The sequence below is a fragment of the Hyposmocoma kahamanoa genome, unplaced genomic scaffold, assembly GCF_003589595.1.
Source record: "Hyposmocoma kahamanoa isolate Upper Pololo Valley unplaced genomic scaffold, ASM358959v1 80, whole genome shotgun sequence".
Lineage (NCBI taxonomy): Eukaryota > Metazoa > Arthropoda > Insecta > Lepidoptera > Cosmopterigidae > Hyposmocoma > Hyposmocoma kahamanoa.
In genome coordinates, this window is record NW_020654051.1 from 3,063,861 (window position 1) to 3,084,644 (window position 20,784).

The 20,784-nt window shown below is 35.4% G+C and overlaps 2 protein-coding genes across 2 annotated transcripts in view; both read right to left on the reverse strand.

Annotated features, from left to right (window-relative positions):
• Positions 1-6: 6 nt before the first annotated feature.
• Positions 7-4,728, reverse strand: LOC113233831. Its single transcript, XM_026469048.1, has 2 exons — positions 4,325-4,728; positions 7-2,198 (listed from the first exon to the last, which is right to left on the reverse strand). The coding sequence occupies exons 1-2, from the start codon at positions 4,491-4,493 to the stop codon at positions 1,711-1,713; spliced, it is 657 nt and encodes a 218-aa protein (XP_026324833.1). The 5' UTR covers positions 4,494-4,728; the 3' UTR covers positions 7-1,710.
• Positions 4,729-14,121: 9,393 nt separating this feature from the next.
• Positions 14,122-20,784, reverse strand: part of LOC113233768 — a 123,846-nt gene continuing 117,183 nt past the window's right edge. The window contains exons 4-5 of the mRNA XM_026468959.1: positions 19,638-19,813; positions 14,122-16,657 (exon numbers count right to left, since the gene is read on the reverse strand). Coding sequence (XP_026324744.1) covers positions 16,393-16,657; positions 19,638-19,813 — 441 coding nt within the window. The 3' untranslated portion in view covers positions 14,122-16,392. The remainder of the gene's footprint in view (positions 16,658-19,637; positions 19,814-20,784) is intronic.

A 20,784-nucleotide genomic window follows, 5' to 3' on the forward strand; every position in this document is an offset into this window, starting at 1 on the left:
GCGCCACTACTAATTTTCATACAATATTAAGAAGCGCAGCTGCAGCGCCACAGTCGCGGCGCGCACCACTTTTGCATACTAGATATTGTATTAAAATTAGTGTGTATAGTATAAAGGTTTAAGTACTTAACTAAATGTAAACAAACTTCAGTTGTCACTTGCAAACAAAGCAAACGTACGTACCTAGTTGTAATGGCATCGGGTTAACCGGTCAAAATTACATTATTTATTAGTGAGTTTCATGAACGTCGAATTACTGCCGTGCTCTTTAATTTGGTCGCATGATACTAACTGTCCGTCTTTTTGAAGGCTGCGAACCATTCACCTAATGCTGCGAACTTTTGGATTTTTAGGTTGTTTCTCGTAGGAAATATGTGATATGTGACATTAAAATATTAGACATCTTTATTTAAATATTTAATTTATGCGGTTTAGATTTAAGTATTTAGTAGTAACTATTTTAAATAGACAGTTCGTAATAAGTAGCTGAAAATATTATCATAGATTTGGAACGATTTTCAAAAAGTTCGTTATAATTTTACGATAAGTAACCAGGTAACTTACAATTTAATCTCATAAAATACCTCATTATGGTTGGTTTACATTTAGTCAATTACATATACCTCTAAGGTGTAGGCTGTAGCGCTTCTACAAGCGTCTAATTGCTACTTAGCAATAAGAATACCTGGCATATGTACATTAGCTTAGCCGGGTATACTTATTGTTCTGTATTGTCATTGTATTTTATTATACGCAGTAAAGAATGTTTAGTTAATTACTTTACACGCTGTACTTTGCACAGTTGCATTTAAAAAATCTCAACTTAAAGTTACAAAAATTGCCTTGAAAGCAAAATTTTCTTGCTTAATACGCAAACAGATCAAAAGTTTTTTTTTAAATTTTGTTTTCTCTTAACTTCGCGGTTTGCGTTTGTGCCACTGCAAAACGGGGAAGAGATCAATAGTGACGCAGAATGTACGAAAAGTAACAATCTGGCAACACTGGTGTTAATAACTTTTTCGAATTCGATTTCGATTCAAAAATTGTAATATCCGTTCGTGCTAATGATCGAGCGAAAGTACGATGTCACTCGGCGTTCAGAAACGAAGATTTTTCCACTAGTAGTCACATGTTTACCTTTTTTGATATACGTGTAGATAAAATGAAACTATTTTTAACCAATTGGTTTCAATTGGGTCCTTTACAGGTCCCATGGTCATGGCTGATCCGTGATCATTTATTTAAAGCAATTTTGTAGAAAACGAATTGAATGTGGGTTACACAACTTTTGCGCTTATAGTCTAATACCTATAGTAACCTGTTTTTTTAATTATAAACGAGTTCGACACGCGCGCGTCGACACTCGGCTAAAGTCGAGCGGTTTCACGCGTCGCTTACGCGCAGTGACGCGCTAGGGGGTCTACTCTCGATCTCCGTCCGAAACAATTACTGCCAAATAAACACTACTTGACCAAATGAAAAGACGCGTGATGCGAATGAGGCTCCATTCTTGAAACTTGTCTTTTAATTTTGTCGAATATTACTTAGTTGTCGTCTACGACGCGTGTCGCCATGCGTTGTTGTTGAAAAACAGGACACGATGCGACGATTCGAATGTTGTTAAATGTTGCCATGAAAGATTTGTCTTAAGTTACAACATTTGCTCAAGAATAGGATCTATGCGTTGCGCGGATCAAACCTGGTAAGACTTCACTTATTATGTCTAGATGCATTCTGCGCGGCAATTTCATTCATTAACATATCCTGTATCTTACTTCTCAGCACCAACTTCCTCATCGAATCCAACTGCCTAAAATACGGCATTAACGATTTCAAAAACATTAAATCGTAATCATCGTCTGCATAAGGCTTTCTTTCACTTATTGGATCCTCCTGCAGGAAGTCGACTTTATTCGATTCTACTTGAAAGAAATTATCAATTTCTACATCGTAATCTTCTTGACCGCTTTCCTCTAGATATTCTGTGTTACTCAAACTGTCTACTTCTACCTCAAGCTGATCATCGTTTTCTTGGGTTTCGGCGTCAAAATTTGTATCACAAATTTTGAAAAGGAACCATAGAGGTTGGAAATACCTCCATCGCCCTTTATAATTGCTCAACGAAGTAGTTTTGAATTTTTTCAATTCTTTCTTGAATAGATCGCGCAAATTCTTCCATTTCGCTCGAAGAATAATCTCTGAAACAAGGGATAACATTGTTAGCGGTTTAATTTTAACTTGTGTGTTTTATTTATTTATTTACTTAATAAAAAACTAAAATAGTCATTATGAGTAACAAAATAGAGAATTTGTTTTTTTAGTAGCAGTTATAGTACCAACTTGTGAAAGAGTTCGTCCAGGGTAGTACTGCCAGCTTATCTATTTCTGCCGCCCAACAGTGACGTCAGCATTACGTGTTCCAGTTTTGAAGGGTAAGGGTGCTGGTGAAATTGCAGGCATATGGGACTTGTCAACTTATGTCTCAAGGTGACAGGCGCAGTGGTAGTGCCCCTCAGATCTTTGAAATTTAAAGCTCTGAGTGGCACTGTCACTGTTTTGGACAGGCGTGTAGCTTACCATAAAGCGCACGACTTGCTAGTCCCGTCATTTGATGTTATAAAAAAAATACACCGAAATGGTAATCACTTCCATGCTGATAAGAACTCTAACACCATCATACTTTGTATAATTGTTTTCAATACTTTTGCCCTTGCCCTGTTATTACCTTTGGTTTCTGTCTACAATTTCTTGTTGTCTTTAAAATACAGTATTTTTCAACGATTTTCAGTAAAAATAGAATGATACAGTCCTTTGTAGGAACAAGGACGCTTTCATTTTCTGAACACTAAGCATTAATCAATTATGTATTTTTATTACAAGCTTTTAAATACAATAGGGCATCGGACTATTATCTGAATTAAAAATTAACCACAATATGCATATAGGTACTAAGAAAAATTTCACTTTATTTAAAACTTTTCAAGACGCTAAAACCATATTCAAATGTAATAATATAAAAATATTGCCGCGCAAATGGGGCGCTGCTTAACAACATCAACTTGAAATGCATGACGTCATTGGTAGGTAAACAAACTAGGCAAGGTGCACTTGCCATTTGCGCGAGAAATTTACATATTGATTGAACAGAGAAAAAACACAAGCCCAAACGCGAACAGTGAATTACGGTGACGTTTCTTTATTTACCTTAGGTATGACGTCACGTGGTGTGTTATGGTATATTTCGTAGGCGGCAGATTAAAAATCTTTATTATTTCTATATGTTTTGATTGAATGATTACACAAACATTTTTTCTAACTATTTTTTAAATTTTTTGTGATTATGGTCCGACTGTCTATTACCACAATCTGCAAACCGGCGGACGGCAAGGAGACAAAGTGTGATACGTAGTAAAATAGTAAATTAATGAATAAAAAGAAAAAATAACAAGTCGTTTTTTTAATTTTTTTAAAGTTATTTATATTCTATTTTGTACTATTCATGTGATTTTATAATTAATTACTTAAGAAGAAGTTAAGTTTTTATTTATTTTTTATATGGCAGTTAATAATTTAAACTTTGAGTTTCGGTTTCGTCCAAACATTTTTAATGGCTCTGTGATTATAGATTTAACTAAACAGAATTAAGAACTAGATATGTATATATTATAAAAGATTTTATTACAAATATTTGCAATAAATAACTTTAATTTAAATTTATGAATTCAAAGGTGCCCCAAGGTGGGTTCAAAATTGCCTTAGGCGTGGAGCAGCTTTGTACATTTGAGTTCCTTCACAAAAATGGGAATTCTGACAGAATTATAAAGTTTTTGATCGTGCTTATTATGAATGATTATAGCCAAATAATAGGTGTAACTACGGCAGCAATCACAACATATAAATAATATTTTTTAGGATTGTATAACCAGATATGTAAAAAATGTTCAAAGGTGTCTCATTCTTCCCCACTAATTGGTTACAATTAATTGTCATTTTTGTTACCGAATCATGAACTATTTTGTTTCAAATTCAAATTCAAAATAATCTTTATTTCATAGGTAAGCATTATTACACTTGAAATCGTCACAATATTAAACTCTACCGCTCATTCGTAAGGCAGATTCCTTATTTAGAGAGTTTATTTAGAGTATCTACTTTATAGGAGACCCGCGCTCAGCATTAGAATTAGATTATGATGTCGAAGTCACCTAGCCTCAAAATATGGGAGTAACAAAACAAGTTCAGGAATAATAACAAATCATGCTACTTCTAACGCCATCTATGAATATCTACTTAAACTATACAAATACCATGTCATGATACGTACCTGTGAGTCCGACGTTTTTAGCCACCTCTTTCCACGCTGTAACGCACAGTAATCTGTTGGTGTAATTTTCGTCTTCTGGATCCCACAAACAGGGTCTACATTTGACTTCCTTGATTAGTTTGCAGGCCGTTTCTTCACTGAGATAATAAGTGTGTTTGTTTGGACCCATTTTTGAAACAACAACGGTTCGCGACAAAGGTCCACGCGACAAGAACGCGTCGCGGCAACTAGGGGCGATTGGTGAGCTGCGTGCCCAAGCGGGCGATTATGAGAGGCGACGACACGCGAGCTATCGAAGCGACGTTGCCGCGCCGTGCAGACGCGCCTTATCGCCTCAGTGTGGAAAACCAATCGTCGAAATATGGCACTTTGCACGATTTGAGAAATATGCAGTCGTGAGAAATATGTATTGAAAATGTAAAGTCCTATAAAACTGGCAAACAGTGAATAAACATTATGTTTGAATTTTATGTATCTTTTAATTCTTATATGTGCTACTGGAGTGATTCAAGATTTTAGTAAAATTCGTTCTTAATATTCTTGCTTCTTACAATATAATAAATAAAGTAGATGATTGAACTAGGAAGTATTTTTTATTTACAGTAATTTGATTTTAAAACCAGTGCCATCTATGTATTTTATTTGGTACTACATACTCAGCTTGGACACGCTGTTCACCATTCTGCCTCCGCTGGTTGTCCAGCTAGTTCAGTGAAACTATCACAGATGGCATGTATAGTGTCATGACAAGAGTTTTACCTGTTCAGATTCATTCAATTATGCAGAGTAATAATAATCGTTCCGCTTTGTTGCGAAATAAATTCTAAGACATTTCTGTTATCCTGGTATCTGTTCGCGAATTGCTTGGTGGCATATATTGTGGCCTGTTTACTTTAGACGAGAAATGTACATTCTAGAAATTAATTAAAGACGACACATATAGGTTTGTTTGCTATGTATCATCATACTTATCTAGAAAGTGAAATCTTAAATTTGGTCAAAAATATCTATAAGTACATTTAGATGATCTAACCTTATAGGCGCTTTATCTTTCCGTTGAAATTCCAGACTTCAAACCCTAAGTTCGTGAGCTGCGAGTGTTCTTTCTTTTTAGAAAATTATAAAAAGAAATATGTAATGCACTGACTCTGGCGAATAGAAAATCGAAGCAGCTAGCTCCCTTATCCAACATGTTAGCATAACCTTTTAAAGAGGAACTTCCGCCAGTATTTTGTGTCCTGACGTCGTTGACGTCTATTGTAATGCCGACGAAGTTTTTTAAAATGAAGCAATTATTTTATGTCGTTAATCACAATAAAATACATCCTAAACTAATGTATCTATGTGTAGGTTACCTTGTTTGTTCGTAATATTATCAACAATTTGGATTTCGGCTGAAAAATAATACTTATAATAAGATAGTTAGGACGTCGTCGCGCCAACTAATTCGTTACAGGTCAGCGTCCAGTTGGTATGAAAGGTTTTGGAATTGCTTTGCCTTTGGTACTGCGTACTTGCAGTCGTTATGCAGCTCCAGTGAATACACCGATTACGTTTTCTTATAGTTTGTGGGGTACGTGTTTTTTAAATATAGGTAACTACTATCAGTAGGCCTTATCAGTTCCAGATTGTAGTACTGTCATTTATTGTACCTATCACCAAATTTAGTTTATAATAAAAATATGACGTAGCCCTCAAACGCCATTGGCTGACAAGAAAAGTATGCTGCGGATGACCGTTGCCTGCACGTAAAAAAAACGTTTTTAATTATATTGCATAGGTCGTCTAAATGATGGTTGTTCAAAATAACCATATTGTATGATTTGGGAAACACTGAACACGGATAAAGGTGTTGAAATGAACAGCAGATGCAGATGATGCAGCATGCAGGCTTTGTTCATTATCAGACGTCGAGTCGTTCACGATGTAGGTATAATCAGTTAAACAAGAACAAGAACTCACCGAATCAGTCTTTAAACCCCGGCGCTGACGGTGGCACGATAGGGAATTTTTAGGTGACAAATTAAATTTCAATTATAATGGCTACCAGAACAAAGCTAGCAGACAGCCTCGGGAATGCCTCCTACTTGGTATATAGTTATCGTCTTCTTCTTCAGCAAGTCTACCATTTATAAATACCTATACTTCTTAATTACAACTGGTAGAAGACCACTCTGCAAGGTTACGACCGCAGAACAATAAATACAAATTGCTTTTTTTCTTCCGTGGTTTCGACTGATCTGAAGAGAGGCTGGTGGTGACGCGAGCACGATGTCGTACCGTAATGCTTCGGTATGCCTCAGGATACCGCGGCATAATGGCTGTCAGTGTGCGCTTGCATGTGGAAATGCCGAAAGATTCTTTGCCAGACGTCCCGCCAATGGGCGCTGCGCCTTAGAGAGCAGGCGTCCAGAAAGTAACAGACGTTTAGTAAAATCATAAAAGGTTATAATAATAAAACAAAATTTTCCGTCCACATTTTAATTAGAGACATTGGTATAAAATATATGAGATATAAAACAGCACAGTCGTAATTAAACTAAAACATTTCAATACGCCAATATAAAACACGTCAATATTATTTTAAAATCAATTATTCTGAAATGTAAGAGTTAATTTATATATCGCTAGGGTATATAAAGAGAAATTGATTTTCTAAATTAAATTATACGATAAATGGTTTTTGATATATTCTTTTTTATATAACCGACCTTGTTTGACGGTTGATTTTGAAACTTAAAAATAAGTAATCTTTTAGGATTTTAAGGCTAGGATAAAAATTTTAAATATTCGTAAGATTCATTCACTGTGATGTTATCGAAAAATACGTTCATTCATTTGTGACTTAAATGTTTTATACGATGACTTTAGCAGCACTACAAAAGCACTCTCATAAGCGGATTAAACATCAAGTATTGGTTTAGTCCTAACTGTCGAAAGAGTGTAACAATAACCAAAACTATAATACCTTTGACATCATAGACAATCGTCTTATTATTACGACTAAAAGTTACTTTGTGATAGCTATGCCGCCCAACCAGTTAACTTAAAAGGACAGGTCACAGAGCGTGCATTTTAACCCTATCTTGTATATTACTTAACACTAGCGAAAAGAAAGTCTGCAGATGCAGATGATTCATAACAAATGTAGAATGAGAGAAAGCTAGACATTTGCTGTTCTTTACCTGCATGATACCAAGTTGGGGAATAAGTTTATTAAACACGCGACGGGAATATGCATTTTAATTAATATTACCTCATATACCCGTAACGTTCGTCCAAATAGAACTAAGTTTCCAAAGCAATCAAGAATTTTTTATGGATTTTAAAACACCACGCGCTTGGGAAAAATAGCTCTTATTATTGTAATAACTTTGATGGTGACTGCGAAATTCAATTACCTACCAGGGACGCTGTTCCCATAAAATATGTTTATAAAATACTATATGTTCCAATATGTACCGATTAACGCCGCGCGGTCATAAAATTATCCTTTTAAAAAGCCAGTCCGAAGTTCAATGTGACATACTTAGAATAATAACGTATAGAATGATAGTTTCATATCAAACGAACTGTCACAAGTGAGGGAAAAATCAAATTCATGTAGGCTAGTTTTAGTAGTAGGTTAATTTTCGGTTTTAGTGAATATTTATATAAAAATACAAGTTGAAACGCGTTACTTCCTTGTGGAATGTGATGTTAGTATCTATTTTATGTTTGTCTGACGTATTTTTACACTCATTTACCGCACATGTTGTAATTTTTAGCTAATATTCTTGAGCTGTTCGCGGTGCAAGTTGACCTTGAGCACTGAAGCCCCGCCCGATCATGTAGGCCCATTGGGAGCGCTTCAATTTGCCTCAGTTAGTGTGTGCGGACTAGGTTTCTATGCGTTATTATTCTAAGGTGACATATTAAATCCAATATATTTCAGAAAATAATTCACAACTTCAGAATTAAAAAGAAAGATATTAGGAACAGCAAAGGACGTGACATTGCACTTCAGACTAGTTTTTGAGTTAGACCGGTAGGTGTAAGTTAAAGATTCCAAATTTTACAATTCGAGTACGTCGTGTTGAAGCCACCACTTGACTCCATAGCACACTGGCAAATAGATAAATTGCGTGTTTTGTTTTGTTCAAAATTCATAATATGAATCATTGACTTACAAATAAATGGACGACGGGTCTAATACAAAAACCAGGAAAAAAATGTCTCAAGTCAACCTATTTAAACGTACTGACATGTAAAGGAATATGAAACAGCTAAAACGTTGAATTTAAATTGTAATGTCATCGCAGTACTGTCTAATTTTGCTTGCTTCGCTGTCAGTCGAACAAACGAAGACTAAAGCGTGAATGACGCTCTGCATACGATTTTAACGCCCTATAAGTTCGGACACTTTTTAGCGCGGACCCGACGTCCATATAATTGTAAGTCAATGGTTAGACCGGTAGGTGTAAGTTAAAGATTCCAAATTTTATAATTCGAATTGTCAATTAATCATATGATGATTCTGCCAATGGGGCATTTTTAGCCTTGGATAAAGCTGGCAGTTACTTCCGCCAAAGAATAAGCTTAGCTCAATGGGGGAAATCTGCAAATCTCCCTGATGCATAAGTTGACAAATACCATGTGCTTGTAATTTCATCAACACCAAATGCTCACGTTATTGCTTGGCGTCAGAAATAGGTAAGGAAGCAATACTTCACCGGAAGGAGCTCTAGTGCTACAATATCATTCTATAATGTCAGGTATAACATAATGTTGAAAAGAAAAGTGAACATTGAAAGAATATCATCACAGTGAATCCGAAATATTTAGATGGAAGTGTGGCTGGATAACATATATTTTTACATACATAATCAGATTTTACCATTACAATTACAGACTGTTTTGTTACATTACATCCATGGATTCAACAGTATATTTTAGTAATAGTAAATACAATAATAATATCCTAAATTACTAGTTTATATAATGTTTTTTACACATTACATAATAATATTTTTCATTTGGCGGTAATTTGAAACATACAAAGCTTCAGCGGAATGTCTAATACGATACTTTAAGTGTCGTGTAAATAATATAACATATCGACATTGGAAAGAAATCTTGTCGTATCGTAGAAAAATAAGAAAATGATTTTTCTACAAATTTGGTATCAGAATAAATAAACAAATAGTAGTTTATGTGATTGTTACATAAAGAAAGGCACGAAAACACGGGTGTTTTGATGCCTAATTATAAACAGTTACATACACTGCTTTATCTATGCACTTATTATAAGCTCTCTATGATGTGTTCAGGAACCGCATGTTACGACTGGCGAAATGGCGGCACACACAACCGTAGTTTTTATTTAATTCATATACAAACTAGAATCGGCCCCAACTATCATGTCGTTCGATATCAAGTACCGTGTGAAATTTGTCAAAATTGTTTGCTATTGACATTTCATTTCGAATAAAACTTCATCTCGACTGATATTACAATTGAGGTCGAATCAAATTGTTTTGTTTTTAACACACCATAGAGGGTTTATGATATGTGTGTAGATAAACGATATTTTTTATGTTATACGATGTTCGTTTTTGGCGAAACAAAGAAAAAAATTTGTAAATAAAACTTCAGAAGTTACTTAATTTTTCGATACACGACTAGATTGCGTTCCAGCATCGATATAATATGGAAATAGAACCTAGAAATGCATTATGTGTATAATTAGCAATACATATTTATAATTTAACAACTCAGGTTTCGTTTAGCAAAATGCGGCGCGGGGAGTTTCGAATTCTGTTGAAAATTATTCCAAAAACATCACTTTTTTTTAATATAGAACGGACTGTGAAAGGAGAGCGTTTTTGTTCTCTATTATGATTTTTAGGATTTTGTTAAGTTAACGAACTGGTGGTTACTTAGCGTGCTGTTGTTAACTCATTTTGTTACACAATACTGTCCCCTTGCTTAGGAATAGACGTAACTTAGAATTTTTATGGAAGTTGATTATTTCTCCAATCATTACTAATCCACAGATCGAAGAGTAAGAAAATTTGTTCAATCCGGCTAGATTCGAACCAGCGCCCTCAGTATACCAATAGTATAACGCTCTCCCAACTGAGCTACGGAACAAACCAACAGACCTTACGATTTTTTCTATAGCCTGTTGTAGATATTTGTTTTTGGTTTTTTCCGACTTTTTTGCCGCAGCGCCATCTGTATGCTGAAGGCGTTGGCTCGATACCAGCCGATTCGAAGGAATTTACATAGTGTTCTATCGTTGTATTAATGATTATAAAAATACCAGTGGAGTAATTTAAAAAAAAAAAAATTGAATATCATGATAGTAAAACATCGTGGCTAAATTAAAAAAATATCGTTATTCAAGCGCCATATCTAGTCAGCGATGGTAGCTGTAAATGTACCTCTCCGGTGAAGAAATAAATTTCTCAGAGATGGTGCTACAGCAAAAAGTCACATGGAAAGGTTCACAAGGTCTGCTGGTTCGTTCTGTGGCTTAGTTGGCAGAGCATCTGACACGGATTGCCTGAGAGTGCAGCGATCGAATGAGTTTTTCTCAGTGTTCGATCTATTATTTTCTTGTCAAATTCATTAGTTAGGTCCATTAGTGTCGTTAAGGTACCTAGATATTCAAGTCCAACTCTTATTTAATAAGCTTGAGAAACATCCCGTTGGGAAAAAGCTTAACAAATGTATAAACATTAATAAGAACCACATAAATTAACAGTTTCAGATATACTTTTTGCAAATAAGTGGTTAGACCACGTCACTTTGGCACGCAACTTGAATTACAGGGAAGCCTAATGAAATATATACTTAATAATAATATCAACCATTATAAATTCGACAAAAAATGCTGCGATGAAAGTCTCCTCTTTAACAAGCAAAGTTCATAATATAAATAATAGTAACAATAAATATATCTTTGGCAACGATTACCTAAAAAAATTCTCGCGCGCAATTATACATAGATAGATTTTGAGAAGTTAATCTCACATTACGGACTAGTTTATGTAATTAAGTAATCACTATGCTTAAGCTACCACATCGACAAACGTAATCTTAAAAGTTAGTTAAAATATGTGACATAATTCCAATAAAAACGTTTACGAAATGATGGGCGATTCTTTTCCTGTGCTATGTATTCAGATCACGTCACACATTCTAACCGTTTCCTCTATATAATATGGAATACTTAAATAAACATTTACAATAAATTTACCAGCACAACATTCAATGTCTTGATCATTATATCTAGAAAATGAATTGTTACTACCCCTTCCTTAGAAGTTTGTTTTCAATGTTACTAACAATACAATGAGTTAAAAGAAATTTACATAATTATTATGAAATATACTCAAGGACTTATTTAGAGGTACGCTAAAAAAAGGTTGAATATGATTACAATGTTCCACACAAGCTACTTAGAAAGACGGTTCAAGTTCATTGTTTTTGACCGACTTAAGGAGGTTCTCAATTGGACTATATGCTTTTTTTTGTATGTATGTTACGCGATAGATTTGAGAACCGACTTTGATGATTCTTTTTTGTTGGAAAGAGGGTACCGCATTATTGGTCCCATTTAAATTTGAAGAAAACATTTCACTTCAAAGGGTGGCAAACTAGGGGTTGAATGACTTTTGAGGTAGGTTTTTAGTACTCTGTACTGATTTCCAATTAAACGTTCTGGTACTGTGTCCAGTGGTTCATAATTATGAACATTCGTTATTATAATTCAACCTTTTTTTGTTTGTCCATGAGTTTACGTAAAAAGATTCAAATTACTACACTTGGACGCAAAAATAACAGACCAGTGTCACGTTGTAACTTGATCCAGAACACACTGTCCTTCTCCACACTAACTGTCATGTCTAACATTTTTGTCTCAACTATAAGACACGGTTTTCTCAATTAATCATTGATAAGTTTGACACAGGCTACAGCTTTAGCTTAAGTTAGTCTCGAAAGGGGATGATATGTATTACTTTCAAAATTCTACTTAAACGTTTTACACCGATTATTTTAGGCGGACTAGTGTTTTTTTTATAACACTAAGTGACGGAACGAACAAGTCGTGCGCTTGATGCTTAGAGACACGCCTGTCCATAATAGTTGCAGTGTCACTCAGATCTTTAGATCGCAAGGATTGCCACTAAAGAAGCAGAAGAAGTACGAAGAAGGAGGACTGCCACTGCGATCATCACAATGAGACATAAGTTGAAAAGTCTCATGTGCGTGTAATTTCACCCTTATCCTTCTAAACCGGAATGCAATGCTCACGTTACTGTTTGGCGGCAGAAATAGGTAAGGTGTGTTCCAGTTTGCAACAGATACATTGTTTAGTGGTATTAATACTTTATTAAATGAGAACACATTTGACACGTGTTTCGCCTCACTACGAGGCTTGTTCTGGAGTTGTTGATGGTTCGACGCTTGGTTTAACCACGATGTTAATCTCAGAGGTGCAAGCCCGGACACGAAGCCACGTCCCTCTGCTTGAGAAGCGTTAGGCGCCACAGGACAGAGATAAGGTCAATATACACAGTTTTAACAAATTATAAGTTGTTAATAACTGTGATACTTTCAAACGTTGTAACGTTATAACTTTCGTTGGCTATATATTTTGCGTTTCCAAGTGTATATTTGTAAATAAATTTGTTGTCAATTATGCCATAAAACTACAATTCGCTGTAGTCTTTTCATCAGTGATTAAAAAATATTTGAATAAAATAAAATCAATATTTCTTTTGAAATTTTTTTAGAACACTCTTTCTCAGTCTCTTCGGATTAAAATTCTAATATTTCTCCAAATTTCCAAATGCACAAAGTATAGAAAATTATGTAAAAGTTCTACCACGAAAATCATGAAGAAACGTAGCGACGGACACGACAATTATTTTATGATATAAATATGTATATTAAGACTACATAGTGATATATTTTTGAGGATTTTTTTTTTATTGTTGGTCTAGGGTCACATTTAGGTATGTATTTAATTATTAAAAACATCGATTGACAACATCTAATGCATTAATTATTATAATAATATACATATTATTAACTTTTATCAATGAGAATTGTAGACAGAGAAATGAAGACTGGTTGTTATTTGCCTTTGGAAATGAACTTTTAAAAATAGCTGCACGACGTCTTCCTCTTCCATTCTTGTGCTAGAGATAGATTGGTTACGATGGAGAGAAAACCGAAGTACTTACTAGCCAGTTTGAAAATCCATTATTCATTATTGGATTATAGTACGAGAATCACATTTGCTAAGCTCGCGTATAACTGTAGAATAATACATGGCCGTAAACATGTGTTTAACATTTATACATACAGACACTAAAATCTTAATAATAATTACATTTAAGTGCGCAGACACACGACATGCATTCTGACTGCATTGTAATTAAGTAGTTAATAGATTTAGGCGTTACCTGGCGGCTGCGATTGTGTTGAATTTTGTTTCTTTTTTTCATGCAGTTAATTTTCCCACCCTCCCGCCGCATACAATTAATAAAATAAATAACACGAACTCAACTACAGTCATGGGGTCGTATTCTAAAACTCTACTCAATGCTCAAGTTAGGATTTGAGTATGGTTTAAAGCACTCGAAATCATACTCAAGTCCCTGCCATTAGGGTCGTATTTCCAGTGCTTGTGTTTCCAGTGCAATCCTGACTTGAGCATTGAGTAGAGTTCTAGAATACGACCCTCAATAAACCACCATCAAAAATATAGCAGTTGTGCTTGTGTTATTAATTTTATGCGGAGGGAGGGTGGGAAAATTAACTGCATGAAAAGAAACAATGTTCAACACAAGCGCAGCTACTTTGCACGATTTAACCTTCACTGGGTTCGTGGAGTAGCAAATTAATTTGCTTCCATTTTTATTGCGTTGTAATTGCTATGCAGTTTGAATGCACATAGTGCGTATGCACACAAAGAGGCTTGCCTCAAACTTCCGGACCTGTCGTTCTATTGCGACCCCTTGCCTCGCAACCTGTTTACTCCTATAGATATATATTTCGATAGTACATACTCATTTAATAAATACCTTCTGTTCTGCGGACGGTCAGGCTTATAAAGATATACTTTAACTTGATTTTTATAAACCGATTTGCTTTTTTAAATGATTTATATCGCTCCTCTGTTTACTGTGGTCCATTGACTGATAAATTTTCATCATTAACACCGAATTTTATACACTTTAAAAGCAAATAGAAATTGGGATTAAAATTGTAAAGTTTTCAAAATCTAAACCTTAATAGGTATATAAAATAATTTGACGAAAATTTACAAACAATTGTAATGAAGAGAGATTGGTATAGGAAGAGTATATTCCAAAACATTGTGGAAGCAATTCACGGAATTAATAAAAAATCAAAACAAAATGCATTCATTAACATATTTAGAGAAACGCTGAGAAATGGCTAAATCCTGATAATAACGTTCATAGGACCACTAACCACATATACCAGAACGTTGAATTCGAAAAAGAATAACTCCAATCGCCTTTTCTGCTGAAACGTTCTGGTATATGTGGCCGGAGTGGTTACTAAACGTTGTCATTATAATTAAACCTTATTTTAGCGTTCCACGAAATATGAGTCGTAAAATATTTGTCAGTTACTTTTAAAAATATAGAACAAAATACAATAATTTCGAGCTCTACACTCTATACGTATATATTACTTCTTTCAAGTTTAGGCAAATATAATCTGACTACCGATCTCTGATAATGAATGAACCATGTAATAAGTGATCAAATAACCACGTTCATATGAAAACAATTCACCGAATGATATTAAGGGTAGGACCTAATTAAAATGATATGTAAATAACTCTGTTTTATACATATAAAATATATAATGAGCTTTGTTTTATATACAATGGGACTTGAATGGATTACATGAACCGATTGGAAGGAGTATTTCTTAAACTAAATACGCGAAGTACGATATACATATGTCTGCATGTTTTTTCATACATTGTTGCATGCACCAGACTCATACAATGTCAAACGCGCGTTCGAACCGCTCGATACAATCACACATCGCGGTGGCCTTCGTTAGTTCCAAAAATGTGTCACAATACTAAACAATATAAGGTGAAAAATTAAATAAACGCAAGTAATGAACAATTGGTTTTTAACATGATGAATATTCGTCGAATCTCAACCAACACAGATAATTATATAACAATTTTATCTTACCATTTATCGTGTTTAACATTGGGTAACCACGGACACTATAGTCCTGATGAATAACCTTGAAGTTTCTGAAACCCTGACGTCCAAGCATTCCGTAATCTCGAATTTTTTTAACACCTAATACGGAAGGAAAGAATTAGTTGGACAGAGATAGTGACAAATGAGAAAGTATAACGAGCGTAAAGAAACTAGAAACATGGACAACAACGGATACGTCATATTTATAGGCTTTTGATATGTAGTGTTAGAAGCAGATGGAATGAACGGGAGTGACCAGTGAGGAAGTATACTAATAAGTGTAAAGAAAGTCAGAGTCATCTTGAAAATAGTTGAAAACCGAAGCGGAACGAAGGAAAGGTGGAAGAAAAATCTTTGAAGAAAGCTCTTGTATCTAAGAGAACATGTAATACACACAATATTACATACAAAATTCTTATACTGGAGGTCCACCGTTGCGTTCTGAAGGACCAGCTCGCAATCTTTATAACTCACAAGACAAAGGCAGATTTCAAAACGTACCAATGGACCTCCGACCCGAATACGAATATAAATTGGAGTACGTTAAGTAACATAAAATATACTACATTGGGATAAGATAAAATCAATCGAGCATAGTCATATAATTTCCTAAAAGCAGCTATTATGGAAGTGAGTTTAACAAAGGGTTAATGCAACGTCCATACTGTTGAAATGGAAAAGGGATGTTTTCCTAAACATACTAAACACGATTGAAATGAAAAGAAGGCCAACCGCATTCACCCTTAAATAAACGGAACAGCGGCATAATACGAACGTTTATTTTAAATTACACTAAGTTACTGGTCAAGACTTAGCTTAAGTGTCACTTGTAGCTGATGGTTGCTTGATCAAATCGGCTTCTCGTCCCATGCTCGGCTGTGCCTTCAGTTTCGGTTTGTCTTTCTCATTCTTGTGGTCGTGGGATTTGTCATGCTTGTGGTCCGGTTTGTGGTCGTGGCCGTGGCCGTGGCCGCTCTCGACCGTGCTAACTCCGTTGTTGTGGGCTGGAGCGTGTTCTCTCTCCTCTTCCTCTTCGGCTTCCTCGCGGTATTTTTTGTTGTACCAATGAATGCATATGCATCTGAAAGCATATGAAGAACATATTTAAGACGCGATCAAGCAAGCGCGCATTGTTTATTTGGAGTCGTCATTTGTTACTTTCAACTTGAGTAATTAAGTTTAGTAACAAATCTACTTATTGCAATAAACTGTCTTACCAACTATAGGTTCCATGTTTAGTAGTTCCATTAAAATTCGCTAGATGGCATTGACCCATCTTTCGCATCTAATAGTGAGTACTCCGACCAAATTTGGATTATGGGAGAGAATCAACGTAGATTAATAGGCATCTCTGGTCGAGTCTTTGTGGGAACTTGCCTTTCTAGGAAAGAATGTGTGTGGAAATTTGTTTGGCACCTTGTATTTATAACGGACTTCACAAAAGGAAGAGGTTCTCAATTCGATTACTCCGGCATTTGTGAACCGATTTCGATGATTCTTTTTTTGGCGGAAAGAGGGTACCTCAGTATTGGTCCCATTTGAATTTGAAGAAAATATTCCATCTCTAAGAGTGGCAAACAAGGGGATAAATCCGCGCACTTTCATGTAACCGATTTCAATAACACTTGGCTCGGTTATTTTTTTCTAAAAAGTTATTATATATAAATAAATCATTACGCCCGACGCCAATCACATCAGTATTTTCCGAAAACTACAATTTGGGGCTATTCAAGGCTACACATTGACGCTTAAAATCAGGTGAGACTACGGTCGAGCGTGCGTCTACTTATTTTTTTTTTTGTGTTATATTCATAAAACATTTTCAATTTCTTAATTGTACTTCGCTACGTTCAGTCTTTTTCAATAACGTTTAACAATTTGGCCAGACTTTTAATACCTGTATTACTTTTTAATTGAAGCCACATAACCCGCTCGCATGCGATAAAAGCTAAGTGTAGACCCAGCCCTGGTTAATTGTATTAAAAAAACGCCGCTACTTGTTTCGCTAACAGGTAGAACTTTCATTTACCTAAGTGGGTCTTACGTCACATTTTGTATTATCTACAGTTAGCTCGTATAGTCTAGGTAGTTAATATAAGTAAGTGTTTAACATCGGGTTAAGCGTGAAACACACAAAGAGCGGGTGCGATTCGGGCGCGTGTCGGTTCGGGAGCGCGTCGGGTCTATACTCCAGCAAACCAATTATTTCACTTTTGACAGCTCGAATTCTATAGTCCATTTGTTTAGGTACTTAACTAAATGTAAAATTACATTTATTTGTTTATGGTGGTATGTCCATAATTACGGAACTTCGGAGGCATGCAAATAAAGGCTTGGGCGGAGTATAATTCCGTGTATTTGTATGGACGACAACACACCTTTCTCGCTTTACTGTTGGCTTAGGGAACCTAGTTTCCTACATAATGTTAAAATCAATATGTCGTAAATTTCAAGGTTATTTATTTCTAGTACCGTTACTGAATAAGCTTTTATAAAGAACTCAATTTCAATTAGCGTATTATACTTTTTTACTAGTTGTCCGGGTGCTGATTACATTATAATTTGACATTATCTTCGGCCCATAACATACCGTTTACGTGCATGTACTATGTTGCTGTTGCTACATTCTCAAGTTCTGAACGTATAATGGTAAAATGTTTACTAGCAAAAAAATGATGTTTCATTTGTTTTTATTGCATTAAAAATGTCATCAAGAGTGAGGCCAGATGAACGTAATTTTTGACCGCCTTAAAAAAGAGGAGGTTCTCTATTCGATTGTATTTTTTTGTATGTATGTTTGTTGTATTTGGGAATTTGATGATTCTTTTTTACTGGAAAGAGGGTACCTCATTCCCATATTGGTCCCATTTAAATTTGAAGAACATATTCCATTTGTAAGGGTGGAAGCTAAGGGATGAATCCGGTATCGTGCACTTTCCGGTAATGCATTTCAATAAAACTAGGCAAGTATGTAATTCCATGCACATTTGAGATCGTTTTTTTTATTATAAAAACAGTTACATAAGTTGTGAGTTGCGTTTTTTGAGTCTCGTAGTATATGTTCGGCTGAAATTCGGTTGGGGCGCCACAAGAACGTATTTTATTCAGTTGCTTCTAAGCGTTAGTACAGGGTGTTTGTGTCATATTATATAGTGTAATGGGTCCATTAAAAATAAATTGTATTTATGAAGCATTACAAGATAATATTCGGAAAAGAAGCTGGGTTCACTCACTAAAATATGAAAAGATTAAAGTGTGGGCAGTTTAATGTTATTATATGAAAGTTCATGTGAATATCCAGATGTATAAGGTCCTACCACATTCCAACAAAGTGTTTCCCCCACCCCTCCCTTCACCCGCACATCCATTCGTCGCAAAGTGTGGCCGAAGTTCGGTGGTAATTACGCGCGTGAGTCAGCATGTAACTCCTTTTGCGTCGTCGTGTGGCACCAACCGGATTTCTTTTATATGAAACCGAATGCAATGTAAATTACGCGACTCACAACTACAAGATCACGCTCGTCTGGTCTTACCTTTAATTACCAAGGGACCACTGCCATTATACAGGGTGACAGGTTGAACGAGATAAATATTTAAAGACGCAAACGAGTAGCTGATATCTAATCCGAATATGTGAAAATATTCGCCTATAAACGTAAAAAAAAATTCGCGCCATTTTATAAATACTAACACACTCTTGTCTGTCTGTGCGTGTGTGTGTGTGTGTGACACTAAACAATCGCTACATAGTAGTGTTGGGTTTATTTTACTGTTATTATGGTACTGCCACACCAACCTGAGACATAAGTTGACAAGTCCCATGTGCCTGTAATTTCACCAGCACTCTTATCCTTCAAATGCAGTAATGCTCACATTACTGCTTGGCGGCTAAAGTCGGTCGGCGGTCTAAGGTTAATAGCCAGTTTTTAATTTTAAGTTCAGTTTAACGAGCAGATAATAGATATGTGTTTTATTAATTTTATTATACATGTATGGCGCCATAGTTGACGTCTAGCCCAAGCTGTGCGAAATAGATAATGATGTCCGAGCGAGGAGTTTACCTAAGGATAGCGCCGATCACGCCAGCGCCGAAGAGCGCGCCGCCAGCCCCCATCAGGTAAAAGCGATGCTGTGCGGCTTCAGCTCCCGGGGACAACTGCACCAGCCCTACCACCAGCACAACGACGCCAAGTAGCAAAGAGCCGACTACAGCGTGCAGGGCTGCCACCTGCGAAAACTGGATTATTCATTTGCCTAACGTTAGTTAATTGTTATTTGGTTAGTTGTTATTATAATTATAAAATAATATAAATAAGTATATTAAATCTTTATTATTTTAAGCACGGTCAGTCGTTTATGCAACTTACGTCAATCTGGTAATATTAGTGTATTATTGAGATGTTTTTATTATGATTATTAACTAAAATACAGATCGAACACAGGAAAATTTTCTTCGACCCGATGGGATTTGAACCCACGACCATATTGTACCGTAGTGTTGCCACCAATTGAGCTACGGGTCCAGTTATCGAGTCGTTGATATTCTGGTATGTGTTTTTTTAATTAAAGATCTTTGTTCTGGATTTTTCGGCATTCTGTAAATTCAAATCTCTCACTAGATGTCTCTAGCGGCGCATCTATGTATCAATAATCATGGTAATATTAGTGTTAGTTAAAACTGTAAAGGCCCAGGCAATTGCCTTACAGTTGTATACATGTACATATATCTATCTTTCTTCTTTTTTACACTCAGGTGATAGATTTAGATTGAGTCAGAATTAATGAGGTCAGGTGGACGGATGAAAAAAAGCCCTAATAGCCTAATTTCGCACTGTTCATACAATAGTGTACTAAGTAAAAAAGTGTATTTTTTTCAGAATCGGTGGAAAACGATTACTCACTTCCCGTAAAAGATTATAAAAATTTATATTTAGGTTAAAGTTTATTACTGAAATCCAAACAATTTCCTACTTGCCATTTGTATTTAAAAATAAAAGGGGAAATATAATTTCATATTTTTGAGTAAGGACTGTTTTGTCCAGAACTAGCTCACATACGGTTTGTCTCATTTTCAGTTAAGTAGATATCTTTTAATTGTTTCGTACAATACTGACTAATGACGGTTTTATTGACATGTAGAGAATCAAATTTTACATTCCGAAAAGGTATGATCTTGAATTTCACGTATTTTTAGTTACAACACTATTG

Coding starts and splice junctions, on each gene's coding strand:
- LOC113233831 (XM_026469048.1), bottom strand. CDS start 4,493: ATGGGTCCAAACAAACACACTTATTATCTCAGTGAAGAAACGGCCTGC. Junction 2,199..4,324: donor TAAAAACGTCGGACTCACAG/GTACGTATCATG, acceptor CCCTTGTTTCAG/AGATTATTCTTCGAGCGAAA.